Source organism: Drosophila ananassae, chromosome 3L (assembly GCF_017639315.1).
Source record: "Drosophila ananassae strain 14024-0371.13 chromosome 3L, ASM1763931v2, whole genome shotgun sequence".
In the NCBI taxonomy this organism is placed as follows: Eukaryota; Metazoa; Arthropoda; class Insecta; order Diptera; family Drosophilidae; genus Drosophila; species Drosophila ananassae.
In genome coordinates, this window is record NC_057929.1 from 17,876,121 (window position 1) to 17,897,384 (window position 21,264).

The window sequence follows — 21,264 nt, forward strand, 5'->3', positions numbered from 1 at the left end:
GCTGCTGGATGCTGTTCCAGTTTTGCAATCTGTGGGGGACAAGTTTTTTCCTCTTCTCGAGCAGTGCAGTGGGAAAATGTTTATGATCGTACAACACTCCCAGTTGTTATGTACACCCGATCCAGCCTTAATTCTGACTCATTGCCAAGTGTTATTAGATCAGCTTTTAATTGGCTTTTTTAGGCTTTGGCCAGACAAGGTCGCATAAGGCTGATATTGTTACAGAAACTCCATAACGAGTTCAATTGAATTGTTTGTTTCCCCCTTTTCTTCGAGGTATTTGGAGTTAAGAAACCCGAAAATCGATTTACCATTTACCAATTATAAGCATATGCGACTTAAAAACTGACCTTTTTCCAAATTAGTCAGGGCCCCAATTAAAACATTGGCAAGTGCGGTGTGTGATAAGCTTAAGCGGTTAAATGTCTATGGTTAAGGTTTTGGCCATAATAAGCGGATGGCAAATACTGGCACTGTTGGCAAACAGTTCATGGCAAGCAGCGGCCTTAAAAGCGGCCTTTTCAAATCCCCAAATGGCCACTAAAATATTCTCAGGCCAGGCGGCAAAGAATTTCCGCCAAGACACACAATTGTCTAACAATAAGTGAGACGTTTATGGATCGTGGAAATTGAGTTAATTAGCATATCCGCCATTATCCATTATCCACCATGCATTGGGTAACCCAGACAGACGATTTTCTTTCAACTATATATATTTTTTTTCAATTTTCCATCAGCAGTGAGAGTGCATTGACAGGAGTCGGCATCGGCATAGGCATCAGCAGCCTCACCGCAAATCCAATCAGTCAACTTGTCATAACGCCTGCCCACCTGTCGTTTCACCTGTCTAACCTGAAGGGGTCGCCTCCCCTGACAGGTGGGCGTGAGTTATGTGCCAACCGATGACGTACGAGGAAGGTTTCCACCTTACAACCTAAGTTATGTGATAGAGTCTTTCCTTTCAGTTTTTTTTTTTTGGAAGCAGAGCTTGAAACGATCATTCAACCGTGAATGCTCGGTACTTCCGCTGGCCAAGACTGGCCAGCTAGAACAAAGCACTTTCACCTGCCGCAGAATCGAACGATTGAGTTTCAATTGAATTCCAAGCCTCGGGCGCAATTAGGGCTGACCTTTTCACAGGTGTCTCGCCCAAGGCAGCCCCAGGCCAGGCTAAATGGCAAATGGCAACAGACCAGCCCAGACTAGACTAGACCGGGCCAACACCAAATACCACTCGACCTTCAGGCCCGTTTATGAATGGCTTTTCCCAAGCCCCCCCAGCTCCGCCAACATTTTCCACGACGTATGCGGAAAAGTGTCACCAGATTTGCATAAAATTCAAGTCAATAGCTAAGAGTTCCCACCAGATCCAGATAGATCAACTTAATTGATTGCGAGTCTGGCATAATTCAGTTTAATTACCTGTAGAATCTTTTTGGCTCGCCGAGATGGCCAAGAGGCCAAGTAGCCCAGACGGGGGGACGAAGTAAGCAGCGAGGCTGATGCAACATCGACAAGAAGACATAAATATCTCGGCCATTATGCAATGCACTCGCCTGGCGGGATTTGGCCCGCTGGCGAGAGTTGGCCAAAATGCCAGAGCCAGAGCCTCAGATTGGAGGAGACATTTGTCGATGCGTCGACGCAATTTTTAGCTCACGAAAAGTAAGACAACTTTTTTCGCAGCCAAAGCCACTGGCGATGGCCAAAATGTTGGCTTTCTGCGCTACCATATAGCACTGAAAACGCTTCCTGCTCCATCGCCTGCTGCATCTCGTCACTGCAATGGTCGAAATCTAAACTGGATTGCCAGGGGAGAGCCTCTCCAGTTTGGCTCTGCCAGTCGGTTTCCTTCCTAGTGCTCGGATTTGGGTTAACCAAACATTTATCCGCCGCTCCAACTGTCGGCTGATGGCAGGCCGAGATTAGAGGCCCAAAAAAGAGGCGGAGTAGTGTATGCCGGACTAGTGGGTGAAAACCCCGGGAGTTTGGCCCAAACAATAGAGGTTTAATCAGTTCATTTACAGCTCTCTTTAGGAGTTTTTTTTGCAGCTATTTTTATTGAATTTAAATTAATCCATTTTCACTTCCTGTTGGTTTATGGCTTGATTTGCATTTCGTGTTAAAAAAAAGTAGTGTGTAACATTTAAATAAATTATAATACCATCATTAAAAGCACTATTAGACTAATTAAATGTTTGCAGTTTATAGTGTATAAACTATATATAGTAATTATATATAGTGTCTGATGCATTTTTGTTTAAAAGTATCTTTAATAGATCTTTAAACCAAATCCTTAGAGTTATATTCATACATGTCCCTATTCAAAAATGATTTTTATTTTTAATCTATTTATTTTCATTGCTTATGAAGAGTTGTTAATAAAATACATGTTTAGGATATGTGTTAGGTTAACCCTAAATAAAATAAAATAACTCTAAATATTGGCCCAAATATTTCAAAAGAATCATTTTTTCCCCCCAAAAGAGTATCCATTCTCCGCTCTTTACTTTCCTCAACTGCACTTTTTTGGCTTTACTCCGCCGACTGCAATTAAAATTTTGTAATACGGTGACCAAAGAAACAAAAACACATACGGACTATAACCAAAAAAAAACCTATTCAAAAAAAATAAGACACCAACAACTCGATGAAGGAAAATTACGAGAAAAAAAGCATTCGCTTTAAACGGTCATCTGGAATGTGTGTTTTGTCGGGCAGCGAATAACTTGCCACTTTCAAAAATGATTTTCAATTTCACTGAAACTATAGGCCATGGCGCCGACTAAGTGAGGTCTACCTAGTCGTACATACACCTCAAATGTATGTATCCATAATAATTATGCATGCGGCGTATTAAAAAGCGCGAACCTTAGAAACGATTCAAAAACCGAATGAAATCGAAAGAAACAAATTGATTCGAAATTCGAATTGAATTGAAACACTCCAATGGCGCGGGGTGGGGATGAATAATTTCACTTTCCTTTCCCAAATCAAACCTGATGCAGTGACTCCGTCGACTGCATTACAATTTTCCGTGTTTGTCTTGGCCAGTTTTTCATTTTCATATCGTTTTTGGAGTGGTCTCTTCAATCTGGCATGTTAATGTAGGTCCGAAAGTATTATCGCGGCGAGTGAAGAGTAGAGAGTGTGGAGTGTGGAGAGCGAAAGTCTGGGGGAAATACTTATAACATAATTAAAACCCCATGAATGTGATTATCGAACGAAATTTCACTGCCAAATTTTTCTGGCCAAATGTAATTTCAATTACGTGCTAGCCGGAAACGAAATCGAACACCGGCTAACTGACTGACTGCCTGGACTACCTGAAAATGTCAGTAGTCGCTCACGACGTCAAAACCGATGGCTGGCAAATTGTACGTAAATTGTAAAGTGTTCCTCCGGTTCGGTGAGTCACGGATCTACGCTCCGGCATGCAGATATTCAGACATATCCCCATTAAGCTTGTCTCATTCATCAAATTGCGTGCAAAGAGTTCAGGGCGGGTCAAGAAACCAGGCCCGAAGCTACATACTTGCAGTGTTGTTTGAGCCCAAAATGGCTATATAATGTTGGCTGAAAAACTTGTGTCCAGTCCACATTAATCTTGAAAAAATCACAAAGCCTCTCTTGAATTTGCATTTTAAAATATGTGATATATATAAAATATATTAATAAAAGAGCATTTTGTTTACTTTATTAACTGTATTATTAAAGCCAAATTGTTTTTAATATGTTATTAAAATTTTCTTAAATAAAAATGTATTGTTGAGCTATCAGCGTTTTGATAGCGGCCGAATTAATAGACCAGGTTCAATTTTACAAATCAATTTATTATGGGTCAATTTAACCCCAAAACAAATTCCGCGGCCGGTCCAAAACAATGCCGAATTACAAGTACTAAAACCTAAGGGCTTGCGCAGAAGCTCCACCAAAGCTCCCAAACTGCATGCGCTACAAAAGAACAACAAAGCGCATGCGAATCTGGGAGAAACAAAGAATATGGAGCAGCTGATAACGGGCATTTAGTGGACCGCTGCGGCTGGTTACACTGAGAGAATAGAAATAGAAATTATTATGATTTTTGATGCTGGCACAAGTCCCAACATGTATAATAGGTATAATTAGTTGCATTTAATTATCTTAATATCTCCTTGATATTATTTTTTTATCTTAATTTCAGGCGGAGTAAAGGATCACAGGAGCGCCCGGAAAAGAGGGGAGGCCAGGGCACAGTGTGTACCCCTTAGCTTGAAAAGCTTCTATTGATTTCGTTTGTTCGTTCTATTGGGTTCATCATTATCCGCATTATCACCTGATATCTTCGAAAGGAAAAATTTATTGAATACCAAGAATAAAATATGTACCTATGTATATAGAAAAATAAATATAATTTTTTATAAACTATTACAGTTTCTTAAGAAATAAGCGAAAATTTGAGAATGTAAATGCAATAATTTTCACTTTTCCAAAACCTTTTTGTTGGGTTGAACTTTTCTTCGGATCATCACAGTAATATCATAAATGTATTTTTAAATTTCTAAATATTTAGGGTAAGCTGAATTACTATTTAAATAATATGAAATTTTCCTTTTAGCTTTGGCATTTCATTTAAGATTCTGGAACAATCTCTTTCAAACCTCTTGAAGATTCTCATACCTCTCATAACTCAAGGTTTGCATTTTTTAAACATTTTTTTAAAGGTGAACTATTGCAATAGGATTATCAATTTGAAAAATACTCTAAAACCTTACTGTGCAGTGTAAATGCGTGCTGATATTTCAATGATTTGCAAACAAAATTGAATCTTGAATTATTTCCCGGGACTGCAAATGTGGGTGCGTTGTGAGTTGCTGTTGACTGACTTTGAGTGAAATTTCGTAGTCCGTCTGTTTGACATGGAAATTAGTGGCAACAACAATAACTCCGCTGTAGGAGAAATGTTATAATGCCAGCCTAATGAGCTTGGCACACCGCTGCGTATACTTGATATTTATGTGCACTTGTGTGTGTGAGTACAGTATGTACAAATGCCATGGACAAGCCCAAAAAGAAGCACACTTCATGCTCGTAGTTTTTGCGCTTTAATGCTTCACTTGTTTGTGGCTTCTTTTTGGGGCCTTTGGCTTTTTGGGTTTTGATGTTTGGTTTTTGCTTTTTTGGGCTTGTAAATTGTAAATTGTTTCAAAGAGACAAGACGAGCTCTCCGCCATGTGGTTGTTGTGCTTCATATTCGTGTTAATCATTCGCTGAATTGCACTTTATGGCGTTAGATAAGGCATTAGTCTCCGTGTGAGTGTGTGTTTGTGGATTTTGGACAATTGACAACCGATTATGTAACCCCTTGATGTCCCCTATTTTGATTTTTGCGCCTTTGTTGTCATCGCGATTCGTCGATTCGCTCCACTCCCCAAATTGAAATGCACTTAACCGACCGTCGTCACAATTTCACGTTGGCGGATGCTGCCGACTCACTGACACACATAAATCACCAAAAATATCAAAAAGAAAATCAAAGAAACCGAGAGATTGAAGCCACTATGGGCCAGATATATTAACGTACCTCTTTTTACTGGTTCTCTTGGGCGAAATCGGGTTTAGTTTTGTGGTCACCAAGGCACTGTGAAAAATCGATGCTTTTTAACTAAAAATATGTATCAAGTATCTACTAAACAAATATTATTTTAAAATTCATTAATAAAATATTTTGTTTTGGCTTTAAAAGGTAAATATTATGTTAAAGAATCCTTGGAGTGCCTCAGTATCTTTTTATTTCAAATCATTGTATTTTAAAAGTAATACCACCCCGTGCCCGACTGCAACTTTGTTACTTCAAGTGTACTTCTGGTCTGTTTTCTTTTGATAAACCATAACCAGGTTGACGCCGAAACTTCGCTGACAGCCAAGTCCGGACTCCGGAGTCCGGATTGCGTAAGTTTCGGGCCACGACAGGCGGGTCGTAAATTGGCCGAGATTTTGCGAAACGCAGCTCCAGCAGTTGCAATTTCATGCATGCCGATTTTAATGCGAACAGCAACAACATTAAGGCAACTACCACGATGGCAACAAACCCTATGACCATTGTAAACTGTTTGGGTGCAAAAACTATCTCCTTCAATTGAAGTTTGTATAGTATTGCTAAAAATAGCAAAAAAAGAAAAGTAAACAAAGAAGCGGAGATAATAACAAAAATCGCGAAAAGTCGCGAAACATCAAATTGTTTATTGTGGGATCAGATATTGGCAATGCTTCAATGCAAGAAAGGTGCAAAAGAAAGGAAAACATTCCAAAAATGTTTAAAATAAACGAAGTTTAAATGCTTTATTTTAAGTAAAATAACTTATTTTTAAGGTTAAACAACTTGTTAAAGATGTTTTATTTTATAGAAATTGTATTTTAACTCTAAAATATAAAAAAAAATATATATATAATAATATACTTTAAAGTCCCCAAAGGTCCAAAAGATACTCTTCCTACAAGTCCAAAATTAAACATTAGTTGAGAAATAACGCGTGCGAACTTAGTTATGCACGAAATTTCACGAAATTGAAGATAACCCTCAACTGTCATTCATGCAACCAAATATTTCGTGAATAAAAAAACAAACAAAAATTCAGTTAATTGACTGAAGAACAGCTTTTTCAAAAATAAACTCATGAATTGAAATCAATATCTAAAGTCGAAAAGAATGTTGGAAAGCTCACAGTTTGGGAGCCACTGTCAGGCTCTTGACAACAAGCTGACACACCCACAATTTTGTGGGCATTCTACGAACACAAGCCCCCAATTTGCTGAAGGTCAAGGAAAGTAAGTGAAATGAAATCGAAAGTTGCTTTTTCCCATTGTTGATAAGCGAAACAACAACTAAGCGGCACGTGTGTGACAATTAGAACGTAAATCAAACAAGCATTGGAACGACCAGAAAAGCTTTTAGCGAAGACACTGGAATATAATACAGAGATATATATAATATGTATAGGGAGATATATACATATATTTATCAGGAGAGCCGGAGAGGAGAGAAAGAGAGTGTGTGGCTTGATTGAGAACTTGTTTTGATCAGGCAGAGATATTTGTCGAAGCACACTGAGAAAAATTAAATGCCTAATTCATGGATTCATGGATAAATATTGTTTCATAATTTACTTTTATTTAATTAATAGAAAAAAATCAAAATGTTAAGTTTAAATTAAATAAATAATATATTAAAAGCTTGAAATATTCATACTAATAAAGAAAAATAATTTAATGCCATTGTATAAAGTAGAACTAGTAAATATTAAATATAAAAAGTAATTATATATTTTTACATTATCCAGTTTTTGATAAAACCTACATATTAATTGAAATTCATGATTTTTTCCAGTGTATTTAGTCGCTCTCTGAAAAACTTCGACAAGTGCCTGGCCTCCCTGGAAGTAAATGAAATTACGTGACTCTGCGACAACCGGAGCACTGTGCTTTTGGCTTCTGGTCCGATCAGAACTTTAGTATTCCCTCCGACGATTTCCTGCTCTACAGGTGGGTGAGATCGAGTGCCTTACATAACACGTTGGGTCAATAAGATATATTATTTTCCACCCAGCCATGTCGCTTCGCGTGATGTCCCCCGCCCTCCTGAACGCCTGGAGCCAGACCCTGGTCCGGGCCATGTCCACCCAGGGCGGCTCCAAGAATATCGGCTTTGTGGGCCTGGGCAACATGGGTGCCAACATGGCCAACAACCTGATCAAGGCCGGCCACAAACTCCACGTCTTCGACATCTCCAAGCCGGCCTGCGACGGCCTGGCCGCCAAGGGAGCCACCGTCTACAGCAAGACCGCTGAGCTGGCCAAGAACTCGGACTTCGTCATCACCATGCTGCCCAACAACGCCATTGTAGAGTCCTCGTACGAGGAGATGACTGCCGACGGCGTCAACAAGAACACCATCTTCATCGACTCCTCGACGATCTCCCCCGAGCTGGTGCAGAGCCTGCAGAAGAAGATCAGCGCCAAGGGCGCCCGCTTCATCGATGCCCCCGTCTCCGGAGGTGTTCCCGGCGCCGAGCAGGCCACCCTCACCTTCATGGTGGGCGGCACTGAGGCCGAGTACAACGCCGTCAAGGCTGTTCTGGAGTGCATGGGCAAGAAGATCACCCACTGCGGAGTCTACGGTATGGGCCAGGCTGCCAAGCTGTGCAACAACATGATGCTGGGCATCGCCATGATCGGCGTCTCCGAAGCCATGAACCTGGCCATCCGCCAGGGTCTGGACGCCCAGGTCTTCGCCGACATCATCAACTCCTCCACTGGCCGCTGCTGGTCCTCGGAGGTGTACAACCCGGTGCCCGGCATCTGCCCCACTGCCCCCGCCAATAAGGACTACGCCGGTGGCTTCTCCTCGGCCCTGATCAACAAGGATCTGGGTCTGGCCGCCGGAGTGGCCAAGTCCACCAACACACCGATTCCCCTGGGCTCCCTGGCCGGCAAGGTGTACACCAAGCTGGTGGAGGAGGGACTGGGCAACAAGGACTTCTCCGTGGTGTACGACCTCATGAAGAAGGAGAAGTTCAGCCTGTAAGGATTCACTCGATCCGAGCCAAACCAGTCTTGCATTTATAAATTAGGAAGTGACTGTGCAATTACCAAGTTCTTGTATTCGTTTAATATAGTATGCAAAAAAGAAACAGAATGCCTTATAAATATATAAATACGTATTGTATAGAAAAAGTTCCATACGAGTGGTATTGCATAATCGAGGGCTGGTCTGGCGATCGTCTGACAACCGAAGCCCCCCAAGTGATAAGCTCCACAGATGTTGGATTTGTTTTTAATAGCCACTTTTGCGACCCCAGCAAATTTGAATTATGATTGGGGCTTATCTCTCCCGCACTCGTGGCGTGTCGGAGGCTCCACATGGATCTATGTATATTATTTTTATTAATTCACACTGCTCTCCAGGTAAACACAGAGAAGTGAGCAAAACAAAGAGCATCGGAAGGCACGGGCAGGGGGATTCTTATGGCGTGTTCGTTGAAAGCTCGCAGTTTGGAAGCTACTGGGAAGTTTTAGTCGTATGGGGCAAAGTGACAATACTTCAGAAGAAATATCTGTAATGAAGCATTGTTGTATAGATTTCAGTGAGAAGGATTATCTGAATAATATAATTTTAATTTTCCTTTTAAGAGGATAAATCAACTAAAAATAATAATTTAAAAGCTTTAAAATTCCTTTAAAAGCGTTTGAAGAACGTCACTCTCAAAACTGTGAACCGAACGATCAGTCCGGTTTTGGAACCAAACAAGTAATTCAAATACCCAGGGTATACCAACACATTTAACATAATTTAGCGAAAACCTTTTTTTTTTAAATAAAATAAATATAACAAAAATTTTACACTAAGGAAAGCTAAGGAAAGCGAAAAAAGCGTGAATAAACAAACCAAAAAATTTTTAAACTTTAACCTTAATACCTTACCCATGATAAGGATTATTTACCTGAGATATCTACTATCATTTAACAAATATAACTTTGATTGTGCCACATTCTGATCAAATTTAGATTTATTCATTGCTACTGTAACGATAATTTTATTTGAGATACAATGCATTTAATCAATATCCATTACAGAACAAATGGTATTTAAATAAACCGACTTCTGCGCCATCTCCTCAACTGTCAGCCAACTCGAAATATGTCGCTAATTGGTTTTATAGGCCTTGGTAATATGGGAGCACCTATGGCCAGAAATCTTTTGAAGGCAGGACATCAACTTAAGGCTTTTGACATTTCAAAAAAAAGCCTGCAAAGATCTTCAGGACAAGGGAGCTACAATTTCCTCAGAAATCGCAGAGCTTGCCAGGAACTCGAAATATATCATTACTATGCTGCCCAATAGTTCCACAGTGAATACCGTCTATGAGGAACTAATTAATTCAAGTGGTCTTGAGAAAAACACAACCTTTATTGATTGCTCTACAATTTCTCCGGACCTTGTCAGACAGCTCCAGGAAAAACTGTCCAAGAAAGGTGTCCGTTTTATAGAGGCCCCCGTTTCCGGAGGAGTTCCAGCAGCGGATAAGGCCACCCTCACATTTATGGTTGGAGCTTCCAAAGAAGACTTCAAAAAATCCAAAAATATCCTGGAATGCATGGGTATAAGAATAATACACTGTGGGGATCATGGAATGGGACAAACCGCAAAGCTTTGCAACAACATGATGCTGGCCATTTCCATGATTGGGGTGTCAGAAACCATGAACTTGGCCATGAAGCAGGGCCTGAGTCCCAAACTCTTTGCCGAGATTCTTAACTCCTCTACAGGATGTTCCTGGACCTCGGAATTCTATAATCCTGTCCCGGGCATTTCAGCCACAACTCAGATTCACAAAGTGCCCATTTCCCTGATCAACAAGGATCTGGATCTGGCTATGGCTTTGGCCAAGGACTCTAGCTCAGTTACACCTATGGGCTCATTGACCCACAAGATCTACAGTTTTCTGATATCTCAGGGCCTAGGAGATACGGATTTTTCAGAAGTTTATGATTTGATGAAGAATAAAAGGTTTGTTTACTAAAGTTATTTTTATTTAGCAAATTTGTTTTTATCGCTTTGGATGGAAAAGTTTTAATAATTCCGTGGGGAGCTGATAAGCAGTGCCAAAAAGTTTGGGTCTACTTTTAGTGCCCAGTTCGAGAGCTTGATAACAAGATATTTTATATATTACTCGAAAGCTTGCTGGGTTAAAACAAAGATTTTTACAAATTAAAAAAAATAAGAAATATGTTGACTTGCTGTTAAATAAAATAGAAGTCACTCATAAGAACTGAAAGAAAAATATATTATAAATAATATATAGTAATAATTATATTATTACAAATAAAATAAATATAAATAAAATTTTAGAAAAACTAAAGTGAAAACACACACATTGTAACTTTGAATTTATTTATAAATATGCAAATTCATATGGCCACATTAATGGCCGCTTTTTCGTACAAGATGTATTTTAATTTTTAAAACAATGTTCATTAAAAATAACGATTAACTTAAACAGAAAACAGGTAAAAATTAAAAGTATTATAACTCATTTCCCAGCATACAATTTTAGGGAGAGAACAGTTTCACAATCACCCACCTTACAGTTTTACAATCACTCAAAAATGTATCTTTTGAGCGAAATCCAAAAATATTTTTTATTTTTGCCGCAATATATGTATACATATACATTTATATAGGTATATTGAAAAATAACAAACTTAACTTAGGTGCTAATTAGTTAATTGAGTTCGGTATGTATATAAAAACTTTGTTGTTGCTCATCTGTGGGGTACAAAATAGTTGAACTATCTAAATTTTATCAAATGGATCGATCGGAGAGGGTTTACAATAGCAATTTAGTTTAATTGATTTAGTTATACATATGGCTGGGCCTGGGCCTCGACGAGCTGATTATCCTAGACATAGTTAATAAATATATATATAACTTTAGCAAAAAATGTTTTGAACAATTCTCTCCTCCTGTTTTTTTTTTTTTTTTTTGCCGAATGAAATAATTACAATAAATTAGATTTATTAAATTTAGTTAGAGGCTGGTTTAGGTAGTAGTTAGGATGTATAACTATAGGTGTATATATAAACGTTATAAAGAAGCATCCTTAAATAATTCGAGTGCAATCGAGAGGTAAATGTTACAAATGTAAATGGAGTTTAGGGAAACTTCGGTGCGGTTGTGGAGCTTCCGTGGATTCGTAAGTCACATAAGTAGTTATAAGCCTAGTTGCAAAATTCTTTGAAAATATCACAAATCGAAATATACAATACAAACAATTGGATCGCATTTGGAATCTGGAGCTTAGCAATTTGACGATTGGTAAATATTTGAATAGTTAAGAGATAGTTTAGAGAGATGGGGGTTAACCTTAGGTACATGCAATGTTTCAATTAGAGTCCTATATCCGGGCCGTATCCTCGTGTATGTACAGTAGCTTTTTGTTGAGTGTAAATAGTTGCGGCTTGCAAATATATATATAGTACATTCATATTCGATTTTCTCTTGTGTATATATATAGTTTTTAGGAAAATAAGTTAAGCAAACTTTGTGCTGCATAATTGAGTCGAGTTGAGTTGAGTTTGATGTTTAATGTTGTGCGATGTTTTGTTGGTGTGCTGCCCTAATATCCTTAACTAACATTGGTGTCTAATTGAATTCGCTATGGCTCAGACTGAGGCTCTTGGCCTGGCCAAATTTGTGCTTCAGCTGGCTGGTATTGGCCCGGAAGCGTTGGATCAGCTGTTGGCCGCTCCCCCCTCCACTGGTGGCGCTGGACTGCGGCAAGGAAGCCGCATCCGCGCCGGTTATAGACTATGATCCTTTCAGTTTCTTTTTGGGATTGTTGCGGGTCTGATCGGTGAGCGCCGAAGGAGGCAGCTCTCGATATTGGTTCTATAAGACAGGTACTATTAGATATCTTGCAGAATCTTATGAAGAAAACTCACAATTTCCTCGTTATCGGGCACCCTGGAGAGAAAGTCCAATAGCTCATTGTTGGGTATGGTATTGGGTCTCAGCAGTCGCCTCGAGAACTTCATCAGGCCCCAGAAGAGCAGGAGCCAGCGGAGTGGCACGAAATGCAGGACCAGAATGGCACCCAAAAGTAAAACCACAGCCAGCCAGGTCAGTTCGGGGACGGAAAAGTTGAATGTGCTAATTGGAAAATTAACAAATGTAATTTTAATTGTTGGTCAAAACTACTTTTTAACAAAACCTACTTGATGGTGCTCTCTCCTAGTGACGCCAAATACCCTATGGTATTCTGCACTGTCTGGGAGACTTCCTGGATGGCCTGTAATCGCTCCTTGATGGACTTTTTCTCTTCCTTCTCCTTGTCGTCGTCATCGTCCTCATCATACTCGTAATCATAATGACCCGCAGAGGCATCGGTTGTACCAGTGATTAGTCGTACCAGCCATTTTCTAATGAATGCAAAAATAAAATGTTAATAGTTCTCTGTAAATGACTAGTTGCGACACCCACTTGAGTATGATGAGTAATAGTACTAGAGGAACTGTCTCCAAATCGCCGTACACACAGGCCACTATCCATAGTACAAAGGCTATGCTAGAGCGCACTGGGGACTCCCATTCAAAGCAGCTCCTGGAAGGCATATAAGAATTTATTAAGTCCTAGCTACAAACATAAATATTTTAAAACTCACTGAACATATCGGGCGGCATCTAGTATATCCATTATAATCTCCTTCAAGCGGTTGACGTTCCGTAAAAAGAGCTGTCTCTTGAATTTGGCCTCCTGTTGGATGAGTTTCTCCTCCTTGGGCTGCAAGGCTCTGCAAACAGCCCGTACTTCGTTCCAAACTACAGTCAATTCCAGTTGAATTTGCGGCGAGTTTCCTTTGGCTCGGATGCACAGGTTCTTGTCCTTGAGGGTGTACCATCTTTTGGCACCGCTCTTAATCCTTAGAAGAGGAATCACAAGTTTCCCCAGAAACTCTACACGATGGTCGCGATCCTCATCATAGACGGTGATCTCCAGGACCTGTGTGATGTCCTTGACATTGCTACGAAATGATGAAGTTTCATTTAGAGAGCTTGTAATATAAGACATCCAAAAACTCACAAAGTAAAAATCTTATTCCAGTTTGGCGTCAGGGTCTTGTACTCGGTTTGGGTTTGCAGACGGGCGTTACCCAGTTCGAGGACACAAAAAGGATCCGATTTTCCACCAATATCTGCCGCCGCCAACCCAGTGGCTCCAAAGACCTTGACGGTTAGGTGGCCCACATCCCGCAGATTCTGCAGACAGCGGATAAACTTGTATCGATCCTTGAGGAGCTGTGCCTCCCTGGGATCCTCTTTGAAGGCCTTCAGGTCGCTGATTGTCTCCAGGGCCGTAGTGCCACTGATGGTGAGCATCAGGTGGACTTCACCCGGGCAATCTTCGAGCGGTTTCCAAATTCCGTGGGTGGTTTCGCGCTGGAACACGCTCAAGTCGATGATGGCCCTGCCGTAGAGGGTATTGCGGTTCCAGAGGGCCAGCTCCAGGTTCTGATCCTCATCGAAGAGGTGCAGGTCGAACTGCTCCAGCCAGCGCTCTGTCCAGGAGGTCTTGCTCTTGTACTTTTCGTTGCCCAATCTGGGGGATAAACGGAGTTTTAAAACCAGGAAATAGCAATGGGAGAGGTTCCAACCTGAATTTAAAGTGTGTATCGTTCAGCTTGCTGCCATCCTCCGCCAGCGGCAGGTCCTTGGCTTTGACCAGCAGAATGGTGACCACCGAACTCCAGATTTGCGACTTCAGGCGCTTCGATGACTCCGCCAGCTTCGAGTTACGCTGAAAGTGCTGCATCAATTCCGGAAAATGAGTCTCGGCCACATCTCTCAGGTCATCACAACCCTGCTCCAATTGATCCTTAAACTCCCCGTGCTGGCGCCTCACATGTTTCAAAACCATGCGAGGAGCCTTCTTATAACCAGGCCAATTGGTTCCTAACATGACCCGGTTTTAAAAACAAAAACCCCGAAAAATAAATTGTAAACAAACAAAACGAAAAGCCTCACTTTGTTTGCGACGACGATCGCAGACTAAAATTTAGTCACAGAGGTCTCGTCTGGAGTCACACTGAGATTGCGAGAAAAATAAAGCTATAGCTATAGGGTATTAGGGTATGCTGGACTGGAAGTTTAACTATTAAACCGTTTATTAGGCTTGGTTTAAAATTTAATTCCCATGAAATGGGAAGCTATTTTCGGATATTCTCATTTTATAAATACAATTTTGAGATAGTCAACGATAAAATATTAAGCTCCTGAATCAAACCTTAAATATTTGCTACTATATATTGATATTGAATATTATTTGTGACTCACAAACATCAAAATATTCGTTTAAAAAATGAATCAATTTCATTATTTAATGAGAAAATCAGAAGATAGGTTATCTATTTAAAATTTATTCTATTTACTCTATTTAAAATTTATGAATTTTTTTTATCTGACTTTGAAAAATAGGTGGTAATAAGTTGCAAGGTATTCCCAGTGCGACTATCATTAACTTCCCACTTTCGCCCATTGTGTTTCCACTGAGTGCGTGTTTTGGGTGCCGCCTCCGTCCAGAGATAACATGTAATGAGAGCTTTTGAGCTTTTTTTTGAGTCGCAACGATCGTGGTAATCGCTTGGCAATCTCACTCGCTCTAAAAAACCGGCGTAGTCACGATGAGTGTAACTTTCCGAGGCAGTTAAAAAGCGGTTAACATTTTTGGGAGCAGGGGTTCGCCCCAGACCTTACACCCTTGAACATAATGCCAAGGGAAGTTAACAAGCTCTGTTGGGCCGTAAATAAAGTTTTGTGGATAGGCAATCGCTTATAAATAGGTGTATTCATGGAAAAGGTTCGACAATAGACCGTCCAGGGGTGGCAGGCTGCCGAAAGGCAATTAAGCGGCCCAGACAATGGGTCTGTCAGATGGGGGAAGGGCTGATTGATGGCCGAGACCGGCGGCTTCCGTCTTATGCCACCCCGAGAATCAGACTCACAATAGACTCTATGGATTTATGAACGCCACTTACCATTTCCTTGTCCTCCTGGCTGCGCGGCCAGAGCGTCAAATTGATGAGAATCTCGCCCATGCCGCCCTCGCCGTTTCCGCCGCTATCGCACAGCTGCAGGTGGATGTCCTCGGCCTTGCCCAATTCCAATTGGGTTAAGTCTAGCTTGGCCGAGCCCATGAAATCGTCCTGCAGGCCCCAATCGTAGTCGAAAACCTGCCAGAAAGATGGGAAGAGGGCAGGATAAAACGGAAATTCGTTTTGATTCGTTTTGCGGAGTGGAGATTTGAAGAGGTCCTTTTCAGTTTTCTGTCAGCCAGGGATTTTCATATTCAATGACTTTTCTTTAAATTGATTTGAAATTGAATCTTTGAGCAGAAATCAAAAAGGAGCACCAACTGAAGGACTCATAGCTTATTCCTTGATTCATAATTTTGGTTCAATTTCTTGGCTAGAGTGGAATTTTTAGTTCCGGGATTAAAAAAATAAAAATATTTCCTTTATGGCAGCGGTGGGATTCGAACCCACGCCTCCGAGGAGACTGGTGCCTTAAACCAGCGCCTTAGACCGCTCGGCCACGCTACCATTCAATTTACAGTTAGCCTATTTTTTTTCGCTTATCATTGATTTTATCAAAATGGAAACTATTTTTGGAAGCTTTCAAGTTATCACTGACTAAAATGTGATAAAAAATGACTAAAATGTCATAAACAAAAAATACATTTAATTTATAAATTATATATATTGTGAAAGCGAATTATTAAACCTATATACATATTTTAATATTATTTTAATATTATATTAAATAATAATATATACTTTTATAATAAAATTGCTTTAAATATTCCCTAAAAGGTTTTATTATGGATGCTCAAAGAGATGATTGAAAATAATTATACTCTTACTTATTAATGTTGAAAATATTAAGATTTACAAAACAATTTTCAATTTCCAAAATCTTTAAATTATTTAAAAGTTTAAATATGGGTTATATTTTCATAATTGACACTATAATCAACTAGTTCAACTTATTAAAAAATATTTATAATAATACTAAAAAGTGGCTAAATTTTTTATTTTTCAAGATTTCTTAAAAGTTTCATACATTTCCATATAAAGTATGTATAGCTCACATCAAATATACACAAGTGTTTTGGAAATGAAACCCATACCTATACCCCATCCTATACATAAATATGCAAAACTTACCTTAACAATAATCGGCTGAAAGGGGTCCTCGATGGGCACTATGAAGACCTCGTCCCACACAGGATTCAGGTCCCTGTGAATGGTGCGCGACTTGTGGAGGAGCCTGCCGCCGACCTTGAACTTTACGTAAGGATCACTCAGACCTGCGGCATTGGGGTGGCAAGACAAAGGAAATTTCTCACTGCAGTGGCAAGTACTTGATTAGACACAAAGGGCCTTGTGGCGAGGGGATGCTGGAGGGGCTTAGGACTTCTTTTTGGGGCAAATAATGTGTTTTTTTTTTTTTCTTACCATTCTTATCCATGGCCACCAGGTCGCTGCCGGACTTGAGATGGACGCGCAGCTGAAAGAAGACGAATTGTCGTAATTGGGCTTCGCGTTTGCGACGCTGTTCGTCGGCCTGATCAGTTGCAGTTGCAAGTTGCAATGTTGCATTGTTGCATTGTTGCATTTTCATTTTCATTTTCAGTTAGTTGTGCAGCACAGCAAGTCGTTGACAAAAGCGTAAAATTGAGATTTTTAGAATTTACCAAGTTAGTGCCATTAATGGAAACAAAAAATTGCAGGTAAAATCTATTAAGGAGGCCAATTTCTTAGTTTTGAATTAAGTTTATAAGCTTGGCAACTAAAAAGCAGACAATTGGTAATAGTTTAGTTTCTGTTTTGAACAAAATTGCCTTGGATTCTCATTTAATTCTATGTTTTATACCCTAAGGAAAAATAACAATTTCATTGGAGAAAAATAAGATTTATTTTCAAAATTATTCTTTGAACAACAAATCAATAGGAATAACCACGTATTATCACAAATAAATGATTCATAAATCCTGAGACAATTTTTCAAAATAGAATCCCCTAAAATCCAAGCAACCTGAAACCAGACCCACCTGCAACGCCTCCAATTGCTGTTGGGTGGTTAGTTCCGGCGGATGGCTGGCGGCGCCATTCTCCGGATGCTCGTCAATCCGGCCCTCCATGGAGCCCCCGAACCGCTGGATGACCTGGGCCATTTTGGCCGTGGCCCGGAATTCACGGGCCAGAGGTGAGCCACCGATGGTGGTGCTGCGGTGCCGTGGACTCTGGGTTACGGAACTGCTCTCCGAGCTGTAGTCCGCCGCATAATCGGTGCTTTCCTCGAGGAAATCGCTGGGCGACTTGCGGCCCAAGCGGTCTTTGCTCTTCGCCCGACTCCACCGGTGTCGGAGGTTGTTGAAGAATCCGTGCGTTTTCTGCAGGACGCCCACCCCGCTGGCCACGCCACCCGCCCCGGTGGCACCGCCTCCCTGGCCGGCTATCTGCTGGGCCACGGCACTCTTGGCCCGCTTGGGTGATATGTGCGGCGATTCGTTGTGATGGCAATCGTGACCGTTCAGCTCCGAGGCGGATTTGCTGAGGTGTTTGCCCAAGCGCTGCGACTGCTGGGGCGAGCCGTGCGGCGAGATGCGGGACGGGGGTGTGGAAACGCCGGAGTGCAATTGCCGCAAATCCTGGACCTCCTCCTCGGCCAACTCCCCGTGGTATTCCACCTGGTCAACGTAGTGGATGCGTGCTGCAAGAAAAAACAACCGAAAAACACAAATAAGCGAAAATATGGAGGTGTTACTCGTACTTTCCGGCAGACACGCAACTCCCCCAATCGATTTAACAACCACGCCGATGATAAGCAATTCGAGACTACATGCCACATCCATTTGCCACCATTTCCCACCACCACCCGCCGCCAATTTGCCACCCATGACATCACTTTTGTGATTGTCTTAATTATAAAAAATTTACGAAAAGCAAGAGCCATAATAAGCTGCCAGAGTGATTCTTGCCATTTGTCGATGTGGTCAGCAGAGCCAGAAAAGTATAAATGGCAAAATAAATATTTCAGCCGCAACAGAGGGCGACACGTAATTGCAATCTGGATTATATTTATTGTCAGGCACGGAATCTTAATTTTTGTCAAGTAGTATAGTAGTTCTGTCATATGCTTTAGAAATTTAAAGTATGGCACGTGAACAGGCCTTAATATGTGATGTTAGTTGTGGGATATGATGATAAATAAATATAACTTAACCTAATAATACAAACTATGTTTGAATTTAAAAAATGATTGTTATAATGTATAATAATAAAAAATAAGAAATACAATTTATTTATGATCTGTCATATCCCTCCAAAACCTCTCCACCAATTTCACACTCATCCTTTTTTTCAAGAAAACACTACCATATTACAACACTTTCCTTCCTCCTACACACTTTCCTTTTCCTTTATTTTCATGAATATTTTAATAAATTTTTTATAGATAATCCTCCTTCATTTGTCTTCTCGCAAGCACTGAAAAACTGACAACCACTTGGAGTATCTCAAGCGTTATGCATAATAAATATCCAACGGATTGTGTCTCGGTTTCTGCCACAGTTTTTAACCTACATCACGTGCTTTGTGGGCGCTGGCCCCTTGGGTGTCCTGGGCGCCTGCCTTTACCTGTGGCTGGGAATATTCTATTAATTTTGTGGCACAACGCAAAGGTCGGTGGCTTCCTTGAGGAGCAGGCGGAGTTCCTGGACGTGGCCCGGAGATGCAGCGGTTGCATGTCATGGCCAACGCCCGCGAATCCGGTTTAATTGAAACAAATAATTGATTGCAGCACTTCTCGATTACAAGCCAAAGTTGGAACTGAAAGCTTGAACTTGTTCGGCTCACAGCACGCGAAAAACAATGTAGATAAATATTTTTGGCAACTTAGTAGTTTCTTGCTGTCCCGTTTATGGAATCATAGCCATAAATCACTAGCTGGATGTTTTCCGCGAATTATCCGGCGAGCGGAGCGACCGAGTTGGCTGAACTGCACGCTGGCAGGGCCCCTAGAAGACTGCTTCGGATCCGGACTCGCACTCGCTGTCTGTCGTTACAGTTTCGCCCCCCCACCCCATCGACCTTTGGAGCACCTACACCCGACCCCACCCCCAGTGCTCTCCTTTGGCATTTTGTTATGGTTAACGGTACCACACACCATCACTAAAGCGCACTCAGAAAAATAGGGATATAATAGGGATAAAATTGAAGTTATTCTTGTATTTATTCTTCTTAGTAGAATTTTAATTAATAGCTTGAATTTTAATTAATAGCAGATTTTAAATAATAGCTTGAATGTTAAATTTAAAATAAATTTAATTAAAACAAAAATATTCATACCCAGTACTTGCAGATGACAAGGGAATATTGAATTTAAGAGACACTAAAGATATAGATCTCAGACAACTAAAATAGATTTACTCAAAACTATATGAAGAATCGATAATTTAATATCTGATAATATAACTTTATAAAATTTTAATTTAAGATATATAAATTATGTAATGACATATACTATAAAAATTTTGAAATAAATTACGAGTTAACTGAAACAATTTCAAGCAAATAAAGAACCGAACCCGTATAGCTTAGTTTAATATAAAAATTAAATTTTAAAACCATAATAAAAAATTCAGTTATCAATTAATAATTTTTACAAGTGCACCGACATTGCTACAGTTTGTGTCATGAATACGAAAATGCAATTGTGTGTGTTTGTGTGGTTGGTACTTGGCATTGAGTGGGTGGCTGTGGGTGGTGGGGTTCCTGGTCCGGTGGGTGGGTGGATGACTGCGGCTGTGCCGGTTTTTACCCTTTTGCATTATTAATGCTCTGCGATGCTGCAGCTGGCTTTTATTTTTCTCTGATGCCGCGAAAATTGGAAAAGCATCCAACGATGGCGTCATAAAATCACATTCCCCCGAACGTAAGAGTGTTGTGGATAAACTACAAAGCTTTACGCGCCCCGAGACCGAGAGCTTTTTTTTTTTAGCGATACGATGTATTTTCTTTACTCCAGAGGACTCTCTGCTTTAATGAATGAAAGCCTAAAACGGAAAGAGCCAGAGAGGTGGAGAGTATCCTATTGGGGCAAGGCCACGAGTGCTGTAACAACAGTGACTACTAGACAGACAGACATCCTCTGACTTTCCACTCTTGCCTCGGATTTTAATTAATTTAATGCAAGTCCGACTCGGACCGGAAACTGCTGCAGATTCCCCCCAACGCCCACACAGCGAGGTGTGGCACTTCCCCCGACCCCTACCCTCTTGCCCGCCGCACCTAAGTAATTCCGATTATTTCATGACTGGCAAAATATTCCCAAGGGGGCACTTTGTGGCATATTCGCCACCCCCACCCCACGCCTCCTGCGAGCGCATATGTTTCATCAACTTTTCCGTGTTTATTTGCCGTTGCGAGCTAAACAGGAAAAGTTATGTCCAATAGTTTGGACACCACTGTGTGCTTTGGCTTTCGGACTCTTGGTAGTTGCTGCCTACTTTTGGGCGGGTTGCGTCGGCAGGAGTGCTTTTCCGGCAGGTTGTTGGAAAGTAAATTGACTTGAGCCTTGGCTGCGTTGCAATTAGCCAAGTTTTTGGCTAAGGCGTAAAGTTTCCACTGCCCATAAACCTTGAATTTGGCTGAGAAGGAAAAGTGCCTC

General features: G+C 40.8%; 3 protein-coding genes and 1 non-coding gene across 5 annotated transcripts; 2 read left to right on the plus strand and 2 right to left on the minus strand.

The window, feature by feature from the left end:
* The first annotated feature begins 7,395 nt into the window (after positions 1-7,395).
* Positions 7,396-8,715, plus strand: LOC123257277 (probable 3-hydroxyisobutyrate dehydrogenase, mitochondrial). Its single transcript, XM_044715764.1, has 2 exons — positions 7,396-7,521; positions 7,586-8,715. Exon 2 carries the CDS (start codon positions 7,588-7,590, stop codon positions 8,560-8,562), a length of 975 nt encoding a protein of 324 aa, XP_044571699.1. The 5' UTR covers positions 7,396-7,521; positions 7,586-7,587; the 3' UTR covers positions 8,563-8,715.
* A 1,003-nt stretch (positions 8,716-9,718) lies between these two features.
* On the plus strand, positions 9,719-10,560 carry LOC26514654 (probable 3-hydroxyisobutyrate dehydrogenase, mitochondrial). Its single transcript, XM_032455726.2, has one exon. The coding sequence runs from the start codon at positions 9,866-9,868 to the stop codon at positions 10,556-10,558; it is 693 nt and encodes a 230-aa protein (XP_032311617.2). The 5' UTR covers positions 9,719-9,865; the 3' UTR covers positions 10,559-10,560.
* A 352-nt stretch (positions 10,561-10,912) lies between these two features.
* Positions 10,913-19,622, minus strand: LOC6493981 (multiple C2 and transmembrane domain-containing protein). 2 transcript variants are annotated; one of them, XM_032455718.2, is made up of 12 exons: positions 19,233-19,622; positions 17,645-18,306; positions 17,049-17,157; positions 16,758-16,900; positions 15,570-15,764; positions 14,190-14,341; positions 13,619-14,134; positions 13,200-13,559; positions 13,019-13,138; positions 12,754-12,957; positions 12,481-12,688; positions 10,913-12,427 (listed from the first exon to the last, which is right to left on the minus strand). In XM_032455718.2, exons 1-12 carry the CDS (start codon positions 19,339-19,341, stop codon positions 12,347-12,349), a joined length of 2,859 nt encoding a protein of 952 aa, XP_032311609.1. In that variant the 5' UTR covers positions 19,342-19,622; the 3' UTR covers positions 10,913-12,346. The 2 variants fall into 2 exon arrangements, with proteins under 2 accessions (XP_032311609.1, XP_032311610.1); XM_032455719.2 differs by having other exon boundaries at positions 17,049-17,100; positions 19,233-19,621.
* Positions 16,052-16,133, minus strand: Trnal-aag. The gene has a single exon. It is a non-coding gene; the product is annotated as a tRNA-Leu (tRNA).
* Positions 19,623-21,264: the final 1,642 nt, after the last annotated feature.